The sequence below is a fragment of the Marmota flaviventris genome, chromosome 8, assembly GCF_047511675.1.
Source record: "Marmota flaviventris isolate mMarFla1 chromosome 8, mMarFla1.hap1, whole genome shotgun sequence".
NCBI classification, from domain to species: Eukaryota; Metazoa; Chordata; class Mammalia; order Rodentia; family Sciuridae; genus Marmota; species Marmota flaviventris.
In genome coordinates this window covers 4931508-4953881 of record NC_092505.1, presented here as the reverse complement: position 1 = coordinate 4953881, position 22374 = coordinate 4931508, and the positions used below count along the sequence as shown (strand labels likewise).

Sequence of the window (22374 nt, the reverse complement as noted above, 5' to 3'; positions counted from 1 at the left end):
TCTTGAAGGCTAGAGAAGCAGGAGCCTGGGATCAGGTGAATCCTGCACATCTCAGTGCTCAGAGAAGGAAGCAGCCGCTGCCTGGGCCGCGTGTCATTATTTGATTGTCTGAGGATTTACAGTACTTTGTTGTGATAACTTTTCACACTTACACGGCTTCTTTTATTCCAGGGGAAACTGGTTAGGATCTATGGATTTTCCTTCCATTTTTCAAGGACCACAGCCCGAGATGATGTTCACATGAGTTTAATCAGTCAGCGGGGCCCTGCTACAGCAGACCTTGACACGGGGACAGCAATGTGAATGTCGTAAACAACACAGCTAGGCCTCCGTGCCCAAAAAAGGCTCTGAACAGAGTGAACCTTACAAAATCCAATTACTCAGGCTCTGGCAGGAAGGGAAAGCCTCTTGAAGTTAGAATCAAATTTCTTGGCAGAGAATTGAGAAAAGGCTGCCAAGATGTCTGTGAGCATCCAGCGGGTGGTGAGGCACAGGTTGGCACCCGGGCGGGCACCGGGGCCCAGCTGGGAGGCCTGGCCCCTCTGCTACCACTCAACCCCTCAGAGGGGGTGGCCTGTCCACAGGGATGGCTTCTCACAGTGGAGTGGGCACCAGAGCCCTCACATCTACATTTGGTTTTCATACTAATGTGATGCCTTGCGGTTTCTGGTGGGCAGCCCGCTGCAGAGTGCCCACTGATGTGCATGGCTGGGTTACAAACCTAGACTGGGACATCCCAGGAGCCTGCCTCGTCATGAGGTGAACTGTTCATTCAGGACTGAGATCAATGACAGTCTAATATTGGATTCTTACAGCCAGAGCCCAGAGCGTTTTAAAGAACACGGTTCTACATTTCCAATAATTAGAACCTGCCATCGACCCACTGTCTGGCATCGATGATCCTGTGTGGGTCGTGATGAATCTCTGCCCACAGGTCATCATGCAGGAATGACTGGCACCCTCTGATGTGAAGCCAGCAAAGGCCAGCTCCCAGGGAGCCACCCATCACTCACAGGACCCACCCAGCTCTTTGTTTTAACAGCTAACTGAGAATTTCTAACGGGTCTAGTGCAGCGTGCTTAGCAAATACCTCAACCACGTTATGTAACCACTGTGATCTTGACAAGCTCTGCCCTCTCTACACTCATGGCTATAAAAGTGTCACCTTTGTCATATGTTGGCTGCAAGGGTTAAATTAAATGATGTCCACAAAGGGATTAGAAAAGTACATCATCACAAGTATTTCCTTTAGAGTTTGAGCTGATGTTTCAAAGGACATTTTAGTTTTAATGCTCAGTCTATTGAGTTAAATAAAAGGGATTCCACGCTTACATGATTGTGCAACCTGTGTAAGTCTTCATCATGTACAACCAGAAGAACGAGAAGTTATACTCCATTTATGTATGATGCGTCAAAATGCATTCTACTGTCATGTATGACTAATTGGAATAAATTTTAAAAGTTAAAATAAAAGGGATTCCAGGTATGCCACTGGAAAAAGAAGAATCAAATAAAAGCATGGTGGCTTATGCTCATTGGGCAAACTAATACAATCTCCTTCATTTTAGCCCTAAGGGTCCTCTTCAGACAGGTGGGGAGTAAGTACTTAACTGAAGCCAGTTGATCGAGGGCCACCTTAGACCTGACCAGCCTTTCTCTAAGTGATGCTATGCTCAAATCAAATGTAAATTCAGGGAGGGAAGCCCAGGCCTTTGGAGTTACGACTCCTGAGACCAAGATGGCCTCTGGCCAGTGGGGCAGAAGAGGGGCGGGGGTCGTGGAGGAGACATTTGCCCACCTGACCTCCTTCCACTGCCCTCCTGGCAGGAGGTACCTGGGAAATGTGCTAGGAGTCAAGCAGCGGCATCCAGACCACAGGAGAGGGCTGCCTGAGCTCACTGGCAGCACACACCTCAGTGGAAAAGAGGCAGCCTCCGCATCTGCCTCCAATCTGTTCTGTTCCCTGGGTTCTGGAAAGCTTGACGTGACTGCTAAAGTGAGGGTCCTGGGAGGCAGCCTGTTGCTGTTGAAGCAGGTGGCAACAGCCTGTCACCAAAGGAAGATGGCACAGTGGTGACACAGGTGGCCAGGCGGGGACCTGGCTCTGCTGCAGTCTGTGTGACCCTGGCCAGCTGTGGGAACCTCTCCATGTCTCAGATATGAAGGCAGTAGCTTCCCCCAGCTGGCAAGATGACACTCGGCAATACACTGAGTATGACATGCTTATGGAGATCTAGGACACCAGGGGGCTCTGGATTCCTGTCAGCTGTCCTGATTGCCAATGAGGGTAAAGAGGCTGGGCAGAGTCAGGACACCTGGTTCTGGGTGGCAGCCACAGCACCACACCAGTGGCTATCCCCAAACCGTGGGACGCAGGAACTGGGTGTTTCCCAAGGTCCAGGATGCTTCAGGGGTGCTGGGAAGTAGGGCAGACACCTGTGCCATGGCGTTTCCTTGTGTGAGTGTTCAGTATAAATGTTTACTTAATGAAAGCTGGCCGCAGCCGAGCTGATAAGGAAGCATAGAGTGGATCTCCAGGACAGGGCTTCCCTGTGTGGGTCTTCTGGGTTTGATTACAGATGTTTGTTTTTTTTTGGAGAAGCATCAATATCCTCCCTGGGAAAGATCCAAAGTAGATCAGAATTGGGGAATTCCAGCCTCAGGTGAGCACTGTAGGCTAGCTTCCCTCACATTATGCCACTTATTCTTGTCAACTTCTGCTCTTATGGAGCTCTGAGGGGTCCTGCTGTCTAACACGCTGCAGGTTTGGGTGTTGAAGGAGGCTGCAGCAGTCTCATGGCGGGAGGTGGTGGACGGGGCACCTTACCAATGGTCTCCATTGTGTCTCTCTCCTCAATCAAAAGCTGAGCCCTGGGTATGTCGATGTGCATTCTCAGGGTCTGCTGTTGCTTGCTTAAGGTATCTGAAGTCCGAGTATTCTTGCTGGGAATAAAAAAGAGAGAACACATGAACATCCAGTCCCCTGTCAGGCCACGTCTATGTGTGCCTGCACACAACTCGATTCATTTATACCTATGCAAAAGCCCTGGGGGTGAAGAGAGGGGAAAAGCACAAGATGTGAGATTTTTTTCCTTATTCAAGGGATATTTATTAATATTAAATTTCAGCAAAGGAGAATACAAAAATACAAACTGTCAATAGAGATTGATTCAATATCGATAGAACCTTTAAAAACCTTCCATTTCTTATGTGTAAAAGATAAATGAGACAAATGAAAAGTGATTTTAAAGCCAGCAATGTTTTCATTGGTCAGTACATGATATCCCGGAGATGGTAAGGGAGGGTGTGTGTGCCCAGCGGTCATCAGATGGCGTTCTTACTCACAGATCTGTGTGTGTATGTGGTGCCAGTTTATTTTCGTTCTAGTAACAAATCACAAACCTTGTTAGCTTCCCTGATGTTAGTTTCCCTAACCAATAATGCATTTGGAATAGGGGAAAAAACCCAATTACTATAATAATTTTATCTCAAAATTTGTGTACCAGAAAATTACTCTTGGAGTGAGCTGTTCTCTAAAAGTAAATGGAAATAGGTGGTGAAACTGCATGCTACCATCATGTTCAGTTACAGCCTGCAGTTAAGAGAAACTCCACGTTGTGCAGAGATCTACGAAAGCCCATAAAGGCCCTAATTAGCAATCCACATCAGGAGGCTGGCTGTTCGGTCTTGGCAAAATGCTAGGAACTTCCTAGATGTTTAAATACTGTTTACTGAACTCCCCCATAAGAAGCATCCATCATTTGGATAATTCAATCAATGAATAATCTATGGCATCCATGAATCCAGCTCAGGGGTCCTCAAAATCTCGTTGGAGAAGCAAGTCTGTGCCTCGGTCACTTGGTGACGGTTTACCTCCAAGTTGGCTAATTCCAATAGGGAACAAGAGTGGTCCCCACTCGGGTCTCCAACGCTTTTCCCTGCAGCCAGGCAGCTCCTGGGGAGTCGTGGGCTCCGTCTCCACAGGCCTTCCTCATCCCTTCTGAACTACAGGGCTGAGGTAAGTTAGTAATCCAAAGGTCGAGTTCACTCAAGCCCTCCTGGGGTGCCGGCCTGCTGCAGTCCATTGTTAGTGTCCTGAATGTTTTATACACCTCTGTCTTCATCTGATTATGAACAAAACATCCCATGGACAAGACAACTTCTGAAAGGTGCAACAGGCCTCAGAGGACTTGATCTTGAACCAGATTTCCTGCTCTGCAGTGTAGTAACTGGGTTATGTACTACATCATGCTAATTATGCAGAGCCCACATTCAAGCCCTGTGGCCTGATTTTTCACGGGGCTTAGGGTATAGAGTGTGGAGACTGTACTCTTTTAAATGGCTTAACCAACTCCTCATTTTGTTGGTCAGAATTAAAAAAAAAAAAGAATGTAAAGACTCAGATACTTGCATAATAACCTGAAGAGCCCGGGGCTGCGTTTATGTCATGCTCAGACAAGTTGCATCTCCCAAAAACATATGGGGGACTACTCCTCTGTGGATATCCAAAAGATCTGTTTAGAAACTCCACTAGGGACTTGAGCTTGTCCTTGTACCAAAAATAGAAGTGTGAGCTAGTTCCTTCTGCTCATCATGAATAGTTATGAGGCAGCCCGAGGCTGCTCTATTAAACAACTATGAGCAGCAAGCGCGGGCTATTCTTAAACAACAATGAGGCCTGCTGTCAGACCGGCACAGGAAGCTCGCCTAAGAACTGCTCTGGGCCACCGGCTGGCGCAAAGACAGGGCAGGATGACACCTTGGGAACAAGGGCCACTGAGGCTGGAGAAAGAGTCCTCCTTCTTCTCGAGGGACAGTGCTGCCAGGCCCCACAGTGGGAAGGCAAGAAAGCAGCCCCAGAACCCTCCAGATGCTGAAGCTAAGCACGTGCCGTCTCTGGGCACAGAACAGCTGCTCCGCCCACGTGGCCGGCTCCCTCCCTTCTTGCAAGGTGACCCAGACTCATCTGTGGGAACTCCTCCCAGGCCCTTTCCTCGTTCTCCACTTAATTTGCCTCCTTGACACTTGTCCTCTAGCATATATCTGATCAATTTAATTGAATCAATTAAATGTGCTTAATTGATTTATCTTACTCATTATCTGTCTCTCCCAATGGAAAACTCACTTCCCCAGTGATGTGTCCATATGCTCTGTTTCTGGTATTCCTAGAATATAGGTGGTCAAGCAATGTGCTCAATAAATATTTATTAAATGAATCAAGTTATTTGGGGGAAAAGGTGAAAGCTGAGTAACATGTCTCCAAGGCTTTGCTTGGGGTCACTGATAGCCTTCCCTTTCTAACAGACTGGGTCCCATCTAAGTTTTTTCATTATTTAACATCTGCTGCCATATTTGGTCAATTATCGTTGTGAATGGTGATCCTCAAGAAGTGCAACAGGGGACATAATAACAGCAATGTGCCTTAAAAATGCTAGTTGAAGAAACCTCATTTGCAACCTGAGGATTCTGAATGACTTCACAGTAGAGGAAAAATTGCCTCTTTTATATAATGTAGGAATCTTGCTAAATATATTCGCTATTGTTGAAAAACAATCTTTGAGTATCCACTGGCCACCTGGCTACTGGATTTGAATGGCAGTGGTGGGGAGAGCTGCGGGCAGCTTAGAAGGTAGAGAATTTTCTGGGGCTGGGGTTGTAGCTCAGTGGTGGAGTGCTTGCCACGCATGTGTGAGGCCCTGGGTTCGGTCCCAGAACCACATAAAAATAAACAAATTTAAAAAATGGAGATATTAAAAAAAAAAGAAGGTAGAGAATTTCCCAGCTCAGCCAATGAATGACTTGTGTCACTACGACCCTGGAAGATGGCTGAAGAGGCCACTTCCCCCTCCAATACAATATGGAGCATAGTTTAGGTGCAAAATGATTGTGGGACTGTTAGGAACATATCTCATCATAACTCTTAGGTGGGTATTTTTTATTATATGTGTAAAAAATGCACATCATAAAAGCCAAAGTAATTTAAATGCTTCATTTGAACTTGACTGACAACCAGCCCTTCTACTAGACTGGTCCTTGGATACTAAATGTCAGGGGAATCTAGTTTCATCTCTCAGAAGGCTGGTGTGTTTTTAGAAAGGTATTCTTGCTTAAACATATAAAGCTGAAATCTCTATCTGGGTGTGATGGGTGAGGTCTGTCCTTTCTGGGTGAAGTGGATGGGTGTTTGGGAGCATGAAGCCCAGTGAGGGGTGAGGTGCTGTGAGGGACCCCTGGAGGTCCAGGAGTCTATGCCTGTCCTTTGGTTGGGCCAATCTGCTTTCCAGCCTGGGAGAGCTCATGCCACTGAAATATGCAGGCACGTTGTGGAACAGCATTAAAACATACACGCTCTATTCATCTAGAGCACAGAATGACAAAGCCAGGAATAAGTTTACAATAGTTTTAGATGAGGAAAGTGGGATCCAGAGAGGTAAGATGATTTGCTCAAAATCAGAAAAACAGCTCTGGCCAGATGAAGCCTAGAACACAGGCTTGTGGTTCTCTGTTCTCATGGGGACACCAGCCTGCCAAGTCCTCAGCGGTCCAGAGAACGCAGCAGTAAGGATCAGGGACAGCAATTCTGCATCCTCTGCACCAGTGAACATGACCGACTTAGAATTCATGGGCCACGTCTGAAATATGGTTGGTCCTAAATTGACCAGGTCTTTGGTTGCCTGGCCAGGTGAGTGGCCAAACCTAGATGGAACCGAGCTGTCATGAGTAAAAGCAGTCTGTCTGAACATATTCCATATGAAGCCACCTCTCTGAGGAGTGTGGAAATTTCCTTTGCAGTCACTCCACCCTTTGGAGGAGAACCAGCCCAACCCTCTTAGGACACCATGGTTGCTGGCCTCCGTGTTCCTAACCTCCTGCTGGCAACGTCCCCTGACAGGGCTGTGATCCCCCCTTGCTCTTTTCAGCAGCTGGCCTTCCGATCATGGTGATCGTCCTGGGGGGAAAAGGATGCTCCCTAATGTCTTGCTCCAGGACTGATGAGAAGGGGCAGGGATGCATTTAGGACTTCAGGAAATGCAAAAAGCACAGCATCCTTACTGGACAAAGACTGGGTCATGCAGCCTCTGGGCAGGGGCAGGATTGATGTCTTGGCGGGGATAGAAGAGGTGTCTGGACAAGCAGGGAGGGAGCAGAACCAGGGGGAGGCCTGGGCTGAAGTGCTGCCCACCCGGGGAGAAGCACACCCAGACACCCTCTCTGGGAGCTGCAGAAGCCCTGCTGGGGGCCAGAGGCCCCTGAGGTGAGCAAAGATCAGGCCCAGTCTCAAGGGCACACTCCAGCAGTCCTCCTCAGCCAGGCTGCGTGCATGTGGCCAGAGCATTTTCAACAGAAACCAGAAAATCAAATTTTATGTGCAACCTCTTCATTTTAAATGTCAACGAATTCATAGCTTTGAGTCTACATGAGAAAATGTATTCTATCAGGAAGCTCAGTTATGACGAATGGGCTGACTCTTGCTCCTTTGTGTTCCAGGGGTTTTCTCAGATCTTCTCCACACCAGGGCAAACCTGTGCTCTTACTCGCTCACAGACAGGAAGGAACTTCCAGGAGACATGGCCTAAGGCATTGCATGCAGGTCTTCCTCGTCTCTTGTGAAAGTCTGACCTCGCAATTAGATGCCCCGTGGAAGGAGTGATCTTGTATCTGCCCTCCTCTCCCCGAGTCCCAGATCCCTGCTACTAACCGCCCCATGGACCCCTCCACTGGAAGCTCTAAGGGAGTCCCAGGTTCACGTGGCCAGACAGTCCTCCAGCTCCTGCTGCACCTGCCCCTCACCCCATCCTCCAAGAAAACAAGAAGTCTGAGCCCTGCCTCTGTTTTCCTAATGACGGCAGACATTCCTCTGATGACTCCCCAGATGTCCTGGAGCTGTCCTGGATTCCTCCAGGCCACTGTTCTACCCACGGTTCACATGGTTTTAAGAAAACAGAAAGTCCAAAGATACCCGCGGGAAACGAGATCCACGCGCCCTTGCTCTTCAGCCTCTGTCTCTAAAGATGCTGTTGACATGTGGCATGTGCTTCTCGTGAGTGACAAATGTACCAGGGTATATGTGTAGACAGGGAGGAAGCGAAGCCAACTGCGGTGGGAGGGGAGTGGGAAGACCTCCAGCCCGTCCCCTTTCTCTCCCATGCCCATCATCCTATCGTGGCAACCTCAAGTTCACTGTCAGGGTCCTGACACTCTCTCTCTCTCATTTCCTCCACTCTGAGCCTGTACTTTTCTCCTTTCCTTTCATCATGACGTTGTAAAAGAGTTGACATGGAAACACTGTGGACAGGCAACACGTCGGCCAGTTAACCCCCACCAGGAAATGCCTGCTGCTGGGGGGTCCAGGTTTTATAACATGAGGAGGTTGGGCAGGTGGGGAGGCGGAGTGTTGGGAGGAGGGGGACCGGGTGGGGAGAGCCTGGGGACATGGTCCTCTTCTCATCATGCATGCACCGTGGACATGTGCAAGCAAAGCTTTGTTACTCTTGTGAACCTCTCCTACTTACTCAGTGACCTCGATTCATTTCTTCTGCTCAACTATTACAAATGGGGCAACCATGGTGTTGGTTCTCCCAGCAGAGTTGATGAAACCTGCAGGACAGGTGGCGAAGGGGCCATAGCAACGGGGAGCCACTGGCTGCCCTCATGGAAGGGAGTGGAAGGCACCCTGGGAAGTGAGGACACCTGTCCCTACCAGCCTTTGAGGAGCACAGTGCCCAACACGTTTCCTTTTGTGATTTTCTTTAAACCTGGCTAACTCAGAAAGAAAGCTTGGCCTCAAAGGTAGATCATCTGGGTGATGGCAAAACCAAAGCTCCTTTGATGTACCCTTTTGTTCCCCACTTAATAGGAAATGTCCTGCTGGTCGAGTAGCCAAGGAGACAACCCCCTTTGGCTGTATAAAAATGCATTATTTGGCACCTACACATGCAAATAGGCTTTCTATGGATATTTTAGAATGGAAATGGAAATTTATGTTGGAATGAAGTGTGTTAGCAATTTCAGATTGTCATGATTAAAACAAACAAACAGACGAACAGAGAAATCACCAAGTGGTGGTTCCATTAAGCATGCTGTCTGGGGCATCGGGTGGTGTTCTTACCTCATGAGCATTTCAGCTAAACTCTTCGCATCTGGGGAAAGAAAGTTAATGTTAGTACATGACAAACAGCTCATTACCGTTGACTTAGGCACTGATAATACACATCCTACAGTCAGATGACAAGGGGGATTCTGGTAAGATCTTGAAGGATGACCTTGAGTTTTATGGATTCCTTGTTCTATAAGGGACTCTTTTATAACTTTTATTTATTATAGAAAGATACCACAACGATCCTGCAGCCATAAAATCTCAGATATCTATTAAAATTTTAGTACAATCTATTTATTTGTCACTTCTGGAAAACCCCGTTTTATTTTCAGTAGTCAGGAAATTAACATTTTGAAAGTATGCCATTTATAGTGTACATACCCACCCTTTGCATTACCAAAATATGAGAATTAAACAGCTCACAACACTACAAATCACTATTAAATGGAATTATTACAGAGTGCTGCATCCCTGGGGCTGGTCAAAGAATTGTATAAATGGCTTATTGCCATTTTTTGGACATCTCATTGTTTATTTTATATTCAAAAATTAAACTTTATTCATTTCCTCTGAGGATTTTATTTACCAAGACCTGGTTATCACTTCTGACATCAGAAACCCTGTCTAAAAATATCGTAGGAGAAACATATACTTTCTTAGTGATCTCATTTTGAAATTCTCATTTCCCTTAAAATATAATTTATTCTTTTTATACATTTTTGTCCTGGCAAAAATGGAGGTTTCCTTTCTTAGAACACAAAAACCTTCATTTTGTTTTTCTTTCATTGCTCTCAAAAAGTGTTGATGTTAAGTGTCCCTTTCAATGAACAGATTTTCCAGAGGCGAATCTGGCTCTGCAGTGAAGAGGTGCATGGGGAGCCTCTTCACCCCATTCCCGGGGCTGACGTCGAACTGTACTCAGCCTCCGGGGAGCAGCACTGAAGGCCATAGGTGGCCACGGAACAACCCACAGCGGCTGGCACCCTGTGACCCCAGGCACGGCTCTTCCAGCCAGCCATGCCAGTTCCTCCCAGGGGACCTCAACACGGGGGCCCCGGCTTTGCACACAGATGGGTTCAGTCTGGGAAATGAAACAGGTCCCATCTACTCCACCCACACTGCAAAGCAAAGGAAGAAAAATAGCATTTAATTTCCCAGTTCGTGTCTTTATATTTATCTGCAGAGACTAAGTAAATAGAATGAATTTCTGCTCTTCCTGAATGACTTAACACTTACAAAGTAAGTGTGCACATAGGAAGTGCCAGAAGCTTGGGATTAATTAGCTCCTGTCACAACCCAACGGTGGCTACCACCACACTCTGAAGAGGAAACCCTTTCAAGGAGGACGCCCCGGACTCCTGCTGGCACTGCTCTCCCCTCGGCTGCTTTGACTTACCCACTGCGATCCTTCTTTGTTCTCGGGCACCCATTAGAGTTTGCTCTCCTGTGATCTTTCCTACCACTGTACTAGGGAGCCTTAGAGGCCAGCATAGGAATAGCCCTAGCTGCACGCTGCCCTGGCCTGTCTGTAGTGGGCATCAGGGCACAGCTGTTCTGCCGGCCTAGCGCCCCACACCATCTCAGATACCCCCCCTCCGTGCCTGTCACTCACAAGCAGATTCCTGCTTCTTCTGTCTTAGCTACTATGACCCCTTAAATTTTATTTGAAATTCTGAGATAAATTACGTTAACAGAGATTTGCTTCTTTTAAGTTCACCTTTGGATACGCGGAGAACTGGTGTTTTAAGTACAGTGATGGGGTCTGGAGAGCCTGGGCGGGCTGGTTGAGCATGTTCTAGAGATCTGGCTTGTGCTGGTTATTTTAGGACTGTGGACTCAAGTCCCTGTTAGGGGCCATCAGGACCAACTTGGAGATGAAGAAAGTGGGTCTCGGATTCATTTAGCAGCCAAGTAGGGACACATGTCTGCCATCTATGTCAAACTCTTTTCACCACTCTCCTCAAGTTCCTTTAAGGGCTACAGCAGATAAGAGTCAGACCCTTAGGGACACATACAAGGGCAGACAGCTAGGCCCTGCAGGCTGAGGGAGTGGACCCACAGAGACCAGAAAGGACACAAGAAGGACCTGGAAGGACACAAGAGTTACGCCAGCTGAATGCAGCGTAACTGAGTGGGCAGCCAGCTCCACACAGAATTCTCTGGTGCTGGAAGAATGTGTGTGTTCAGAGCAACAGGCTGGGTCAGTTTCACCAGACAGAGACGTTTCCAGGCTGGTGGTGGCTGGGGTGGTCAAGACATTATGTGGCTAAGGAGAATTACTGGCCATGATCTGGAGGCCTTCACCTGGACCAAGGGGAGTGGGAGAAGGAGGCCAAGGTGGTGGCGGGGTGTGGACGCCGCCAACTCACCTTCGTCGGGCTGCTCAGAGGAGGGACAGGGCACTGGGCCTGCTGATAGCACCTTACAAGGCCCAAGTGAGGAGCTGTGAAGGTGGCACTAGAGACCTGAGGGGTGGGAGGTGACATTATAATACAAGGGGATGACAGGATCTGCGGTCAGGGCCTTGCTGGGTGTGAGGGGGAGGAGGTGGACCGTGGGAGTCCAAAGCCAGCATGGGCTCTGCAGGCGGGAGTCCAGCGACAGGGTCAGGGACAGGGCTGCGGGGGGACGAGGGTCAGTGATTGGCGGAGAGCTGAGGTGTCTGGCACCAGCTGGAGGACTGGGTGCACTGCTCAGACAGACTTGGAAGCAAGCTGGCGAGAGGAGCCAGAGCTGCGATGAGGGGTCTCATGTCCCCACAGAGAAGTGTGATGAGGACATGCGGGGTCACATCAGATACGCTTGTTCGGGGGGTGCGAAGAGAAACCGGGACAAGTTAGCAAAACTTCGCAATATCCAGGAATTGCAGAATCTTAGGAGACATGATCACTTCTCAGACCAGCTTCCTAATGAATGCTGAGATCCTTCCCTGGAGCCTTAGACAGATGCTACCATGTGCTGTGTCTGTAGACAGAGCTGGGACCATCGGCCACTCCAGGGGCTGCTGCTGCTGCTGCTGGGCACTGGCCAGCCTCCTCCTGCAACCTGCCCACAGGGCCTTTGCTGTCCAGCTCTCGTCATCTCATGTCTCACTGACGAGTGGGCGCCATCTTCCCTGGTCTCCCTGGCTCCAGTCTCAGGTTTTGGAGTGATTCTGCAGTGCAGGAAGGGCAGCTGGCCTCGTCACGACGTCCGGGTGGTGCCTGGGCCTTGAGACTTTCAAGTGGACCTCACTGCAGTAGCACTTGTTGGCACAGGGCAGGAGCCGCCCACGCTCTTCCCAGATGGCCTTCCAGCTCTGTTGCTCCTCACCTGTGAGGTCCAGTCCCCTCTCGGAGCTTCCTGCACCCACCACTTTCTGTAGGGACACCCTGGCATTGCTCCTCCAAGGCCCTCCCTGCAGAGGCAGCTTGTTCCCAAGCCTAGGTGCCAGCTGGTGCTCTGCTGCTGCCCGTTTCTGTGGACATCTGCAGCAGTGACAGCTTGGCCCAGGCTCTCCCACCTCCGGCTGTGACCACCTGCCTCCACGTCCTCTCTCTGCTGGCCTGTCCTCTTCATATCTTGTGAGTAGGCCAGGCCCTCGTAGAAAAGCTGCACAAAGATTTCCTGAGGGCACATTCGACTGTGAGAAACGTCTTCCTTCCCTTGCATTGAAGTCTCCTGCTTCCTTCCTACCTGTGCATGATTACGGCACCTCTGGAACCATTTGCAAGTCATTCATAGGGAGCTGCCATGTCCCTGGCTTGGCTCCAGTTTTCTCCTTTTCTCAAGCGTTCTCAACCACTTCTCACATGACATCATTTCTAGGTAATTCCTTACTTGGAACTCTCTCATATGAAAGACCCACAATTTCACAATGGCCTTTATTCAATGGGGCTGAGCACAGTCTACCAGTAATTTCCAATGTTCTCCTTGCACACTGGTGAGAGCACAATGCTCCTGGTACATGCTACAAATGATTTTTTTTGTACAGAAGACTTCAGAACTACCTTGATTAAATTTTATCTGCTTGGTTCCAGACTTTCTTAAATTGAGGATTCTGCCTGGACCCGAGCCACCTCAAAGCCTGGATCAGCTGGCCAAGAGATTCAAGCACAGCCTGGTGCTCCCTTACCAATCAGCCATGCCAAAACACAAGTGGGGCTCACCCAGGCCTCTGGTGGCCTCTGTCATTTCCTGATTGCTCACAAACCATTCTTTCTGTGCCCTGAACTGACTTATTTCAATCTATATGGTTTAGAATCTGCGGTCTTGAGAATGGGTCCAGAGGATAAACACGGTCCAACACCTTGCCTTGGATTGTGCATCACCCACCCACAGAGGTCTTGGGATTCTGGCTGGGAAGTCTTCTCAGAAACCTAAGATGTTTTCCTTCTGGGTCTCCTGGCACTGGAACCCCTGGCACCTCCCCTAAACTTCCCAGTCGGGGAGGGGTCCTTCCCTTGGGTGGAACATCACCCATCCAAGTCTATGTTTCGTCACTTATCATGTGAAACTTTTGCAACTGTTCTTTGTGAACATTGTTCTGGAAAAGCCACATGCCCCCTCCCCCAGTTACGGTGGGAACATTGTAGATTTTAAAGGAATAGAACGAGCTCAACTCACTAGGGCTGGTTATCTCAAGTTCTTTTGAGTTTTCCCTCACCGCTCTGTCCCTCTTCTTTACCACTTCCTTCCTTCCCGTCTAATCCCTCTCCCTCCCCTTCCTGCTCCTAATTCCTGGCCCACATGTCTGGTTGGAACAGCACTCCTGGTGCACACCGAAGCCAGGCAGATGTTGGGCGCCTCTCCGTGCCACCTGCCATCTGTTCCTGTGAGAACCTCGTCCAAGCCTGGTTCCTCTGCCCAAATGCAACTACACAGCCCTTCACATCCCTGCACATTCTCCACAGGCTTCCTCCTTCTGAGACTTGGGCTAGATGACATCTTTCCTCCAGCCCCCGCTAACTCTGCGCCTCCTCCATGGCCCTCAGCCTCTCCCTTAACCCGCCAGGGTGGGAAAAGAGGGATGGAGGCCCCCAGGAGAGGCCCCCAAGGAAGGAAGCCCCCAGGGAAGGAAGAGTTTCAAGAGACATTTGCTAATGCTCCCGACGATGTCACTCGGAGGGCTGGGAAATGACGGCTGAGGGGAGGACAGGGAGTGGGAAGGGGACTGGCCATCGGTCCCTGTCACAGCAGTTTCCCTGGAGAAGTGGAAGCAAGGGCTTGGGAAGGGGAGGGAGGCAATATGGCTGAGTATAGAGAACTCAGAATAAAAATAAAAAAAGGGCTGGGATGTGGCTCAGGGGTTGAGCGCCTCTGGGTTCAATCCCTGGTACCAAAAAAAGAAAAAAAAAATGCAGAGAAGTGCCTGAGATAAAGAAGCTTAAAGAAATATATATATATAATATATATTCCTTCTTTCTTATATATTTATATATTTCTTTAAGCTTAGGCCTCTAAATAATTATATTATTTATATTATTATATTTTATATTACTTGTATTATATATCATTATATATTTATAATAGTATGTATTTATGTTATTTATATTATTAATTATATTATTTATAACTAAATATACTTTAAATTAAATATAATTATTTATAATTATTTAGAGGCCTAGGAGTAATGAATATCAAGATAAGAAATAAACCCAGCATTTTTGGTGGGCAGTCATAAAATTATAAAGTGACTATCGACACTATGTTAAGACATCTTCTGGTTCCGTGTCTTGATTATAAACATTTTAAAGCTTACTAAATATTGATGGAATTGCCTGTTTTGACTAGACCTTTTCAGAATCTGAAGAAGTTACACAGGAAGAAGACTGGGCTTGGGACAGGGATCAGAGCTCCTTCTCCACCTCCACCCCAACCCACATGTGACTTGGACACATTCCCTAGTGCAAGCCTTTCTGACGCTCTGATTCAAGTCAGCAACACAGGGCACAGGGAGGCCAAGTTCATGGTCCACCTTGTGCACAGCTCTTTAGAGACTGGGACCAGGGTGTGCCGAGTGTTATGGGGATACCCAGTTCTGTCAGGTCCTGGGAGAGGCAAACCAGCCCCATGGGGAGCCTCACTGCATGGTCCTGCCCAGTTCTACTGCTGTTGGAGGCCGTCACCCTCGTCCTGCATATGCTCATGCTGAAGGTGCAGACAAGTGAGCAGCACCTGCTGTGCTATGGTGGGGCGGTGTGCACAGTCCCCACACTGCTGCTGAGAGTCTGGGTGCCCTGGTTGTGCATGCCCAGGTGTTGCTCTAGAAAAGAAGACTCAGCCACGTGGCCGTACTTTCATGTCTGAAGTTCTAGTTTAGGAAAATGGAATCGTTTTAGGCTTCCCTCTGTAGGGCAGTTGTAAACACTAAACAAACAACAAACAACAACAAAAACAGGAAGGAAGGGAGGGAGGGAGGGAGGGAGGGAGGAAGAGCCTTCTGGGGTAAGACTGGCCTGCAGGTACCATCTGTTAAGAGCTTTTATTGGTAGGTTCCCCTCCAAGAGCCCCTGCTTCTCTGTGGAATTGCAAGGGATCTCATAAAGTAAGGGCTATAAACACGCATTTAAGTTTTTATAAGATCTCAAGTAGGACTTTCGGTCATCGGCATGTGCAAGCCAAAGCTGATTGAAAAACTGTCACAAAGTATACATCCAAAATAAGAGAGTCGCCCACGCCCGTGACCCACAAAAACCACGAGGGCAAACTAGGATGAAAACCGGAACCGGGCCACCCAGGCTCCAGGCCAGCCACTCTGTCCCCAGCTTCACCCGAGGCCTGGATTTGCCACCACCCAATGTCCCCTTGCTGCACACTCAGACACAGAAACTGTTCTACTTAGTGTGGCCTTAACTACTGTGGAGTCTTGAAAGGACAGTTTATCAAGAAACTGAAGCAGCAAGGAGGAAAGGAGGAAGGAAGAGAAGGAGGAAGGGAAGAAAGAGAGAAAGGAAGACCAGGAGAAAGGGGGAAGGAAGGAGAGAGGAGGAGGGTCTGTGTTGACCCCAGTGCTCTCAGGACTCAAGGCCGAGAGTCCCGGGATCTGCAATGGGCCTTCCTGCCTTAGGTTAGCGAACTTCAACTTGCTTTTTTGGCTTTAGGAAAACAGGAGAGCTTTGGGATCTTTTGCAGGAAGTGCCATCGTAGAACTCAGAACACGGAAGGGACTCTGCAGAGCCCACCGTGGAACTGCACCAGAATGCAGGCTCCTGGCCCGGATGCTCCCTGGGAACGGTCTTGGGGAACTGATCGGTTTTACAATATTAATCCTTTTCAAAGCATGTGCGGAATAATACATACATCTCCATTTGAGGGGACAATGGCACTGTGCCACAGAAAGCTGGTTAAATTGATATCATGCTCTGATTTTTACCTTGGGCTCATGTGAAGTTCTGGAATTTTGGGCTGGGCACTGCCCTTGACCTCTGCTGACGCGTGCCAACATAGGCCTGCTGTCCTGTGGACAAACCCAGACTAAAGAGGAAGCTTTTAGTGACCTTGCAGTTGATTATTTGACCTGGGAATCAATTTTTTATAAGGTTGGGGCTGCTGGGACCTTGAAAGCAGCCAGGGACTCATTCTGTAAGTTGCACTTCAAAGGTTGTAGAAGTTGGGGAAAACCAGGGCATCATTAAAAGCCTTCTGAACTCATGGGTTAGGTTATAGATTTCTTTATAAAGTAGTACAACTTAGGCGTTAGGAGGTCGCTATGCTCTAAAATTAGTAACGTTCTCAGGAACGAAGAATATAGGTTGTCCAAACTGCTTGAGTCCCATTTTCTTTCTTTCTTTTTTATTTTTACATAAAAGAGCATTGTATTATGTTCACCTAACTGGGTTGCTGGTCTGTACAGTAAAAGGTACTGTGCTGGGAAACACTTTAGTAATTTCCAGCAATCAAACAATGCAACCAAACAAGGTCAACAATCTTACGTCCATCTTACCTAGTGACTATAAAATCACCCACGAGGGACACCCCCCTGTAATGTTTTTCTGTAATTCAAATTTCCTGAGTCCCGTTTCTTATTTGGAGAGATGGTTGCTCAAGCAACACTGTCATATGCCTAGAAACATAGTCCTTATTTTGGACAATAAAAATATGCGCAGAGCAGTCCTCTCCACAGAGTCTGCAAATACTCGTGAACTTATCCTAACATGGGTGTGGAATCTGTGCTTCAGGTGGGTCAGCTTTTAATTGCGAGAGTCTACTGATGCACTCTGGATATTTACTTGACGGAACCTGTTCCTTTAAACACTATGGCTGCAGTTCTGTCCCTGGGAAATATTTTATGTCATAAATGACTATTTCAGAGGGGGCTTGCTGGGGTGAAAGGCACACAGGTCTTCCTGGGGTTTGTCCTGCCTTTCATGGACTTGCCTGTCCATCCACATCACGTGCTTCTGTCCCTTCCTGGCAGCGTGTCTCAATTGCAGAGATATCCTTGACCCACTTCTCCAAAGTCACTTTCTACACCTCTGGGACAGGGTCTTGGGGACTGTTTTGTTTTTCTCTCCAGGACCTTGCCAAACTCTTGTGATCAAACAGAAATGATTACTAAGAACATGCTGTTGTTCATTTTACAACAGATCCGGCACACGGTGGATGTTCGGCAATGGCTTAGCTCATCCTCATTAAGTCCTGCCTTTGGGAAGCGCTATGGAGTCGGGCGCCCAGTCTCTCGCTCTCTGCCCTCCTTTCATGTTTTCTTGATTCGAGAAGATTTTCTTAGGCAGGAGCAGAAGGGGAGGCTGCAGATGCTGCTCACTGCGCCAGCTGCTTCCCCGGAGCCCCTGCTTCTTGATGTCCCTCCTGGGTCCCTCCTCCGCCACTCCTCTTACTTTCCTCCTGAGGGAACCTCTGTGTTGGAGCTGCCTCTTCCCTAGCACAAAGGAACCAAACTGTTCCCGGGAACAAGAGCCCGTTCCCCTGCTGCTCTGCTGTGATGGGTGGCTTTCTTTACCAAGCCCGATGACAAAACACACGTGCTTACACGTAGACATGCCAACAGCAAAATGCCCATTCCAGGATGCTCCCTGGACCCTGCCCTTGCAAAGCAGTAACTAAATTACACGGAACTGTTAAGAATGAAAACAGAGGCTGTGTGCGTCTTCCATCCAGCTGACCCGAACCTATCAGTGAGAGTCAGCAACGGCTGTGGTTGCAAATGCTTTTGGCAGAGAAAAGCAAGGTGGGGTGCTCAAGTTACAGTAGAATAGCAGAAATAACCCCCTAGCTAGGGAGGAAGGAGCAAGCCGGAAGAGCAGGGGAGCGGTGAGCCTGGCAGAGGGTGGACTTCTGGAAGCCTGACCTTGATGTTCAACCATTTGCTGCCAAATATTGTCAGAGCACAAAGCATTAGTAGGACTTTTCACTGTTGATTTTAAGAAATGTGGACAGTTCACAGCCTTCTCAATACAACCAGTTTGATGTTGTGGTCTATAGGAAACAAGAGCAGATACTCTTGGTACCTCATACAAGGTTCCTGAAGTCCAGGCTGTTGGATTCTCTTCTCTGAGGAAGAGGGTTATAAAAATGTCCTTTGGGTATTTTAATGATAAACACTTCTAAATGGATTCAACACAGACCACTTTATTCTGAATTTCTCCACATATTGGGTCACACTGCACTTTAGTTGCACTGTTTTTCAGTTCCTAGGTAGGCCCCCCTCTGGTGGGATTAACCTCCCCGTCTTCTGCACTGATGGAGGATTTGTTCCAAGCCCTATTCTGGAGTGCATGACGCCTTCTGTCCTAGTACTGTAGATGCTTAGGGGCTTACTTCCCACACTCTATGTGCAGTCCAGAAAGCTCTTTCTGTCCATCTTTTCACATCAAGCACCCAGCACAGTACTTAGGAAGCAGGATGCACTTGAGTGATGTCTGCAAAATTGAAAGGCAGTTGGTGAAGGGTATTGGAGAGAACATTTCAATGGGGTTGATGCTTCATCTGGAATTATTGGATGGTGTGAGATTCAGATGGAAGGTTTGTTAAAATGTACAGATGGACTGCAAAGGACTTCAAGTATTTTAATTTGTTGGCAAAGTGAAAGCAAATGGGTAGCCAAATGTGTGAGAATCCTGTCAAGAGGACCAGCGCAGGCAAGTGAAAGCACCGCATGCCCTGATGCTCTGACCAGGCTGTGGTCAAGGATTTGCAGAGAAGGTCAATATTCCCTAAAGAGATGGCCAGTTTGGGGATATCATAGATATGCCCTGGGGAGTGGTGCGAAGCTTGCTCCTTCAGTGTAGCTTCGAGGAATATACAGGATACTAGGTAGCATTCGTCTACATTGACACACATATTAAAAGGCAATACCTCATCTAGGCACTTGACCAAAACATTGGCTTGGTCAGACACCCGGGTTGAAAAGGGCGAAGGACTTCTCCTGCAGTTTCACATTTAAAAGAACTCCTTGTTCTTACATTGCAGAGCAAGAGCCAGTAAGGGCTGCTGGTCAGAAGCCGAGGACAGCCACGCCACACAGAACCATAGAGCCAGACGCGGCAGCAATGGAGTCTGCTACCCATGGACTCGTCTGGCCCAAGTTCTCAGTCTCTCATTGCTTTTTTCTTCCCATAAAACCCTGACATCAGGCTTCAGCCCAAGTTCCTAATTTTGGAAAGCATGTGTTTTCTGCCTCTCAATCCTCTACCTGTAGCATAAGCCCTCAATTTCCACTTCCAGGCAATAAAATAATTCTCGTTTCCAGAGCAAATCTGATAGCACTTTTCAAAGAAAACCATAATTGGTGGCTTTGCCGGAACTGCTGCAAATTAAAGTGAGCAGGGCTGAAAACCCATGAGAAATTAATTTTCTCTGTCTGCCAATAGCTAGGATCTAGGGGACTTGTAACAGCTGGCCTCTCACTCCATTTCTGATTGTCGGAGATACGGACTCCTTTATTTCCTTTCCCCCAGGGCTCTGTAGCCTTGCTGAGGGAAAGTCACAGAATCAGGCAGCTGGGGACCTGACTCTGAGGGCAACCCTTCCCCTCTGGGGTTTGCTCTCAGGCTGAGCTCCCCAGGGGGCCCAGGAGGGATGGAGGAGCTGGTACCCACCTCTCAGCCTCTTCAGTCTCTGCTCCCGCCGCCTCCTCCGCACCACCAGGAGCAGGACAAACAGCAGCAGGACCCCCAGCAGGATGCAGGAGATGGTCACCAACATCTTGAGCCCCTCGTTGGTTGTCATTCCTTCTTCACTTTGTACAACCGACTTAATGAGTGGAGGGATGGTACCTGAAAGCAGGCCACGTGTCAGATGGCCATTCAGGAAGATGCATGTGGAGGTCTAAGGAACGACAGGTTATAGACACGGCACCGCGTGACCCGAGGGTGTCTGAGGGGGTAGGAAAGGAGAGGTCCGTCTCGTGGTCCTGGTCTCTTACTTCCTTGCTCAGTCTCCTCCCTCACCCCGAACTTCCATTTCTGCAGCACAATGCACCAGGCTTGATAGCAGCTTTCAGAAGCCACATGCATTACCTGGAATTAAGTGTTCTCTTGACTGTCCCCAGTAGCACAGCTGCTAAGGACTATTTGAGAAATTGCATTTCAAAGAAGGAACAACAGGTTTGGCAAATGGACAGAAGAAGGTCTGCCGGGAGACTACCAGATACACTGGCTTAGAGAGACTTAACCCTCTTTGTATTTGGTTATCCACTCGCTTTTCATCACAAACCTACTTAAAAAAAACAAAAAACCACTCACATCTTAGGGAATAAGACCTATAGACAAGTTTTCCAAGGGAACCTCCCAGGCTTCCAAAGCTCTTACTTATTGGCTAGGCAATGTTAAGCTGTGCTATGTAACCCAGATTATTAAGAATTACAAAGAAACACCAACATCAAGAGAACACCGAGCTATTTTAAGCTGCTGTCTACCTGGAGCACAATGGGTGCGAGATCTCAACGGACGGCCACTTCACATGGGGCATGTGTCTTGCCACCCTTTACGTAAGATGCTCCCTACACTGTCTTTTCCATGTAGAACAAGGGCCAGAAAGTCAGTGCTTTAGGAAAAAAATAATGCAACAATAATATAATTTCCCCCTAAGCAAAAATGGTCTTTATCCTGCATTTAGTAAGTAGAGCAGGGATAATAGAACCCTCGGCCCTTAGGTCTCTGCGAAGCCCAGGATCATGTTCTTCTAGGCTCACAGTGTTTGGGGCTCACAAAACCCAAGTTCCCAAATACTTGAAAACCCAGTAAGAGGCGTGTAAAGGGTGCCCGTGAGGCGGGGTCTGCAGAGCCAGGACAACACGAGGATGAGAGAAACACGTGGCGAAGGGAGGGACAGAAGGGTCAGATCAAGGGGCAGAAGAGTCGGAAACCAGAAAGGCTGATAGTCAATGTTTGTTTTTCTCCAAATGCCAAACTTCTTCAGGCAGATGTGGCAAAAGAGATATTAAAGCTATATATCCATGAGATTGGTTCAAAGAAATCTGTCATCCTTTTCGAGGGAAAAATAAATATGTGCTCTTATTTCTTAGTGCAATAAAATTATTTCGGGTTAAATGTAGCTCAGAGGACATTTTTGTAGTTTGTGATTCTGGATAAAGCAGAACGTCATATAGTTTTAGGAAGACACATACTTAAAATCTGTAAGTTAGAAGTGCGGTTTCAAATTCTCTATCTGAATAGTTTCTAATTAAATTATTAGTTGTGGGCACATCTGCAGCCTGCACGTTTTCGCGGAGTGCCCAGCAGCCGCTCAGAGCGGAGAGAAGCCCTGGGCTAGCGGGCCCATCATCTCGAGAGCGGCCTGTTACCTGAACATGGAGGTGGCAAAGAGGACTCCAGGGAACCCTTGACCATGAGCGTTTGATAAGTGTCAAAGTCCTTTGTTTGCAAGATATAAAATCAAATTCCATTGGGGGGAGAAAACTATGTGGGTGACAGGTTGGGCTTGGAGCATCTTTGAAGGAAGTTACTTATAACTGAAGAAAAAAATATGAGAGGGAGGTGGCCCAGGGGGAGCAGCAGCCCAAGAGAGGAGTTGGTGTCTGAGCTGTCCTGGAGCCCTGGAGTGCAGTCGCCGGCAGGGCCCAGGGCCCAGGCTGGTCCAGCAGCAGAAGAGGTTCCCTCTGAGGACCTTCCTACAGCCCAGGATCCAGGCCAGGAAGTCCGGGCAGCAGCGCAGGGTCTGAGGAGGGCTTTGTGAGAAGGGCAGGGAGCTCTGGGCTGACCCACCCATGGTCCATCCTGACCCGTGGAGAATGGAGGGAAGGCTGCAGGGGAGCTGGACCACAGCTGCGGGCATTCTGATGGCAGCTGTGGGCTCTTCCTCCAGATCAGAGCACC

General features: G+C 48.3%; 1 protein-coding gene across 1 annotated transcript in view; it reads right to left on the bottom strand.

The window, feature by feature from the left end:
- Positions 1 to 22374, bottom strand: part of Dscam (DS cell adhesion molecule) — a 563164-nt gene that overhangs the window by 27639 nt on the left and 513151 nt on the right. The window contains exons 27-29 of the mRNA XM_071615768.1: positions 20137 to 20313; positions 9110 to 9140; positions 2828 to 2943 (exon numbers count right to left, since the gene is read on the bottom strand). Coding sequence (XP_071471869.1) covers positions 2828 to 2943; positions 9110 to 9140; positions 20137 to 20313 — 324 coding nt within the window. The remainder of the gene's footprint in view (positions 1 to 2827; positions 2944 to 9109; positions 9141 to 20136; positions 20314 to 22374) is intronic.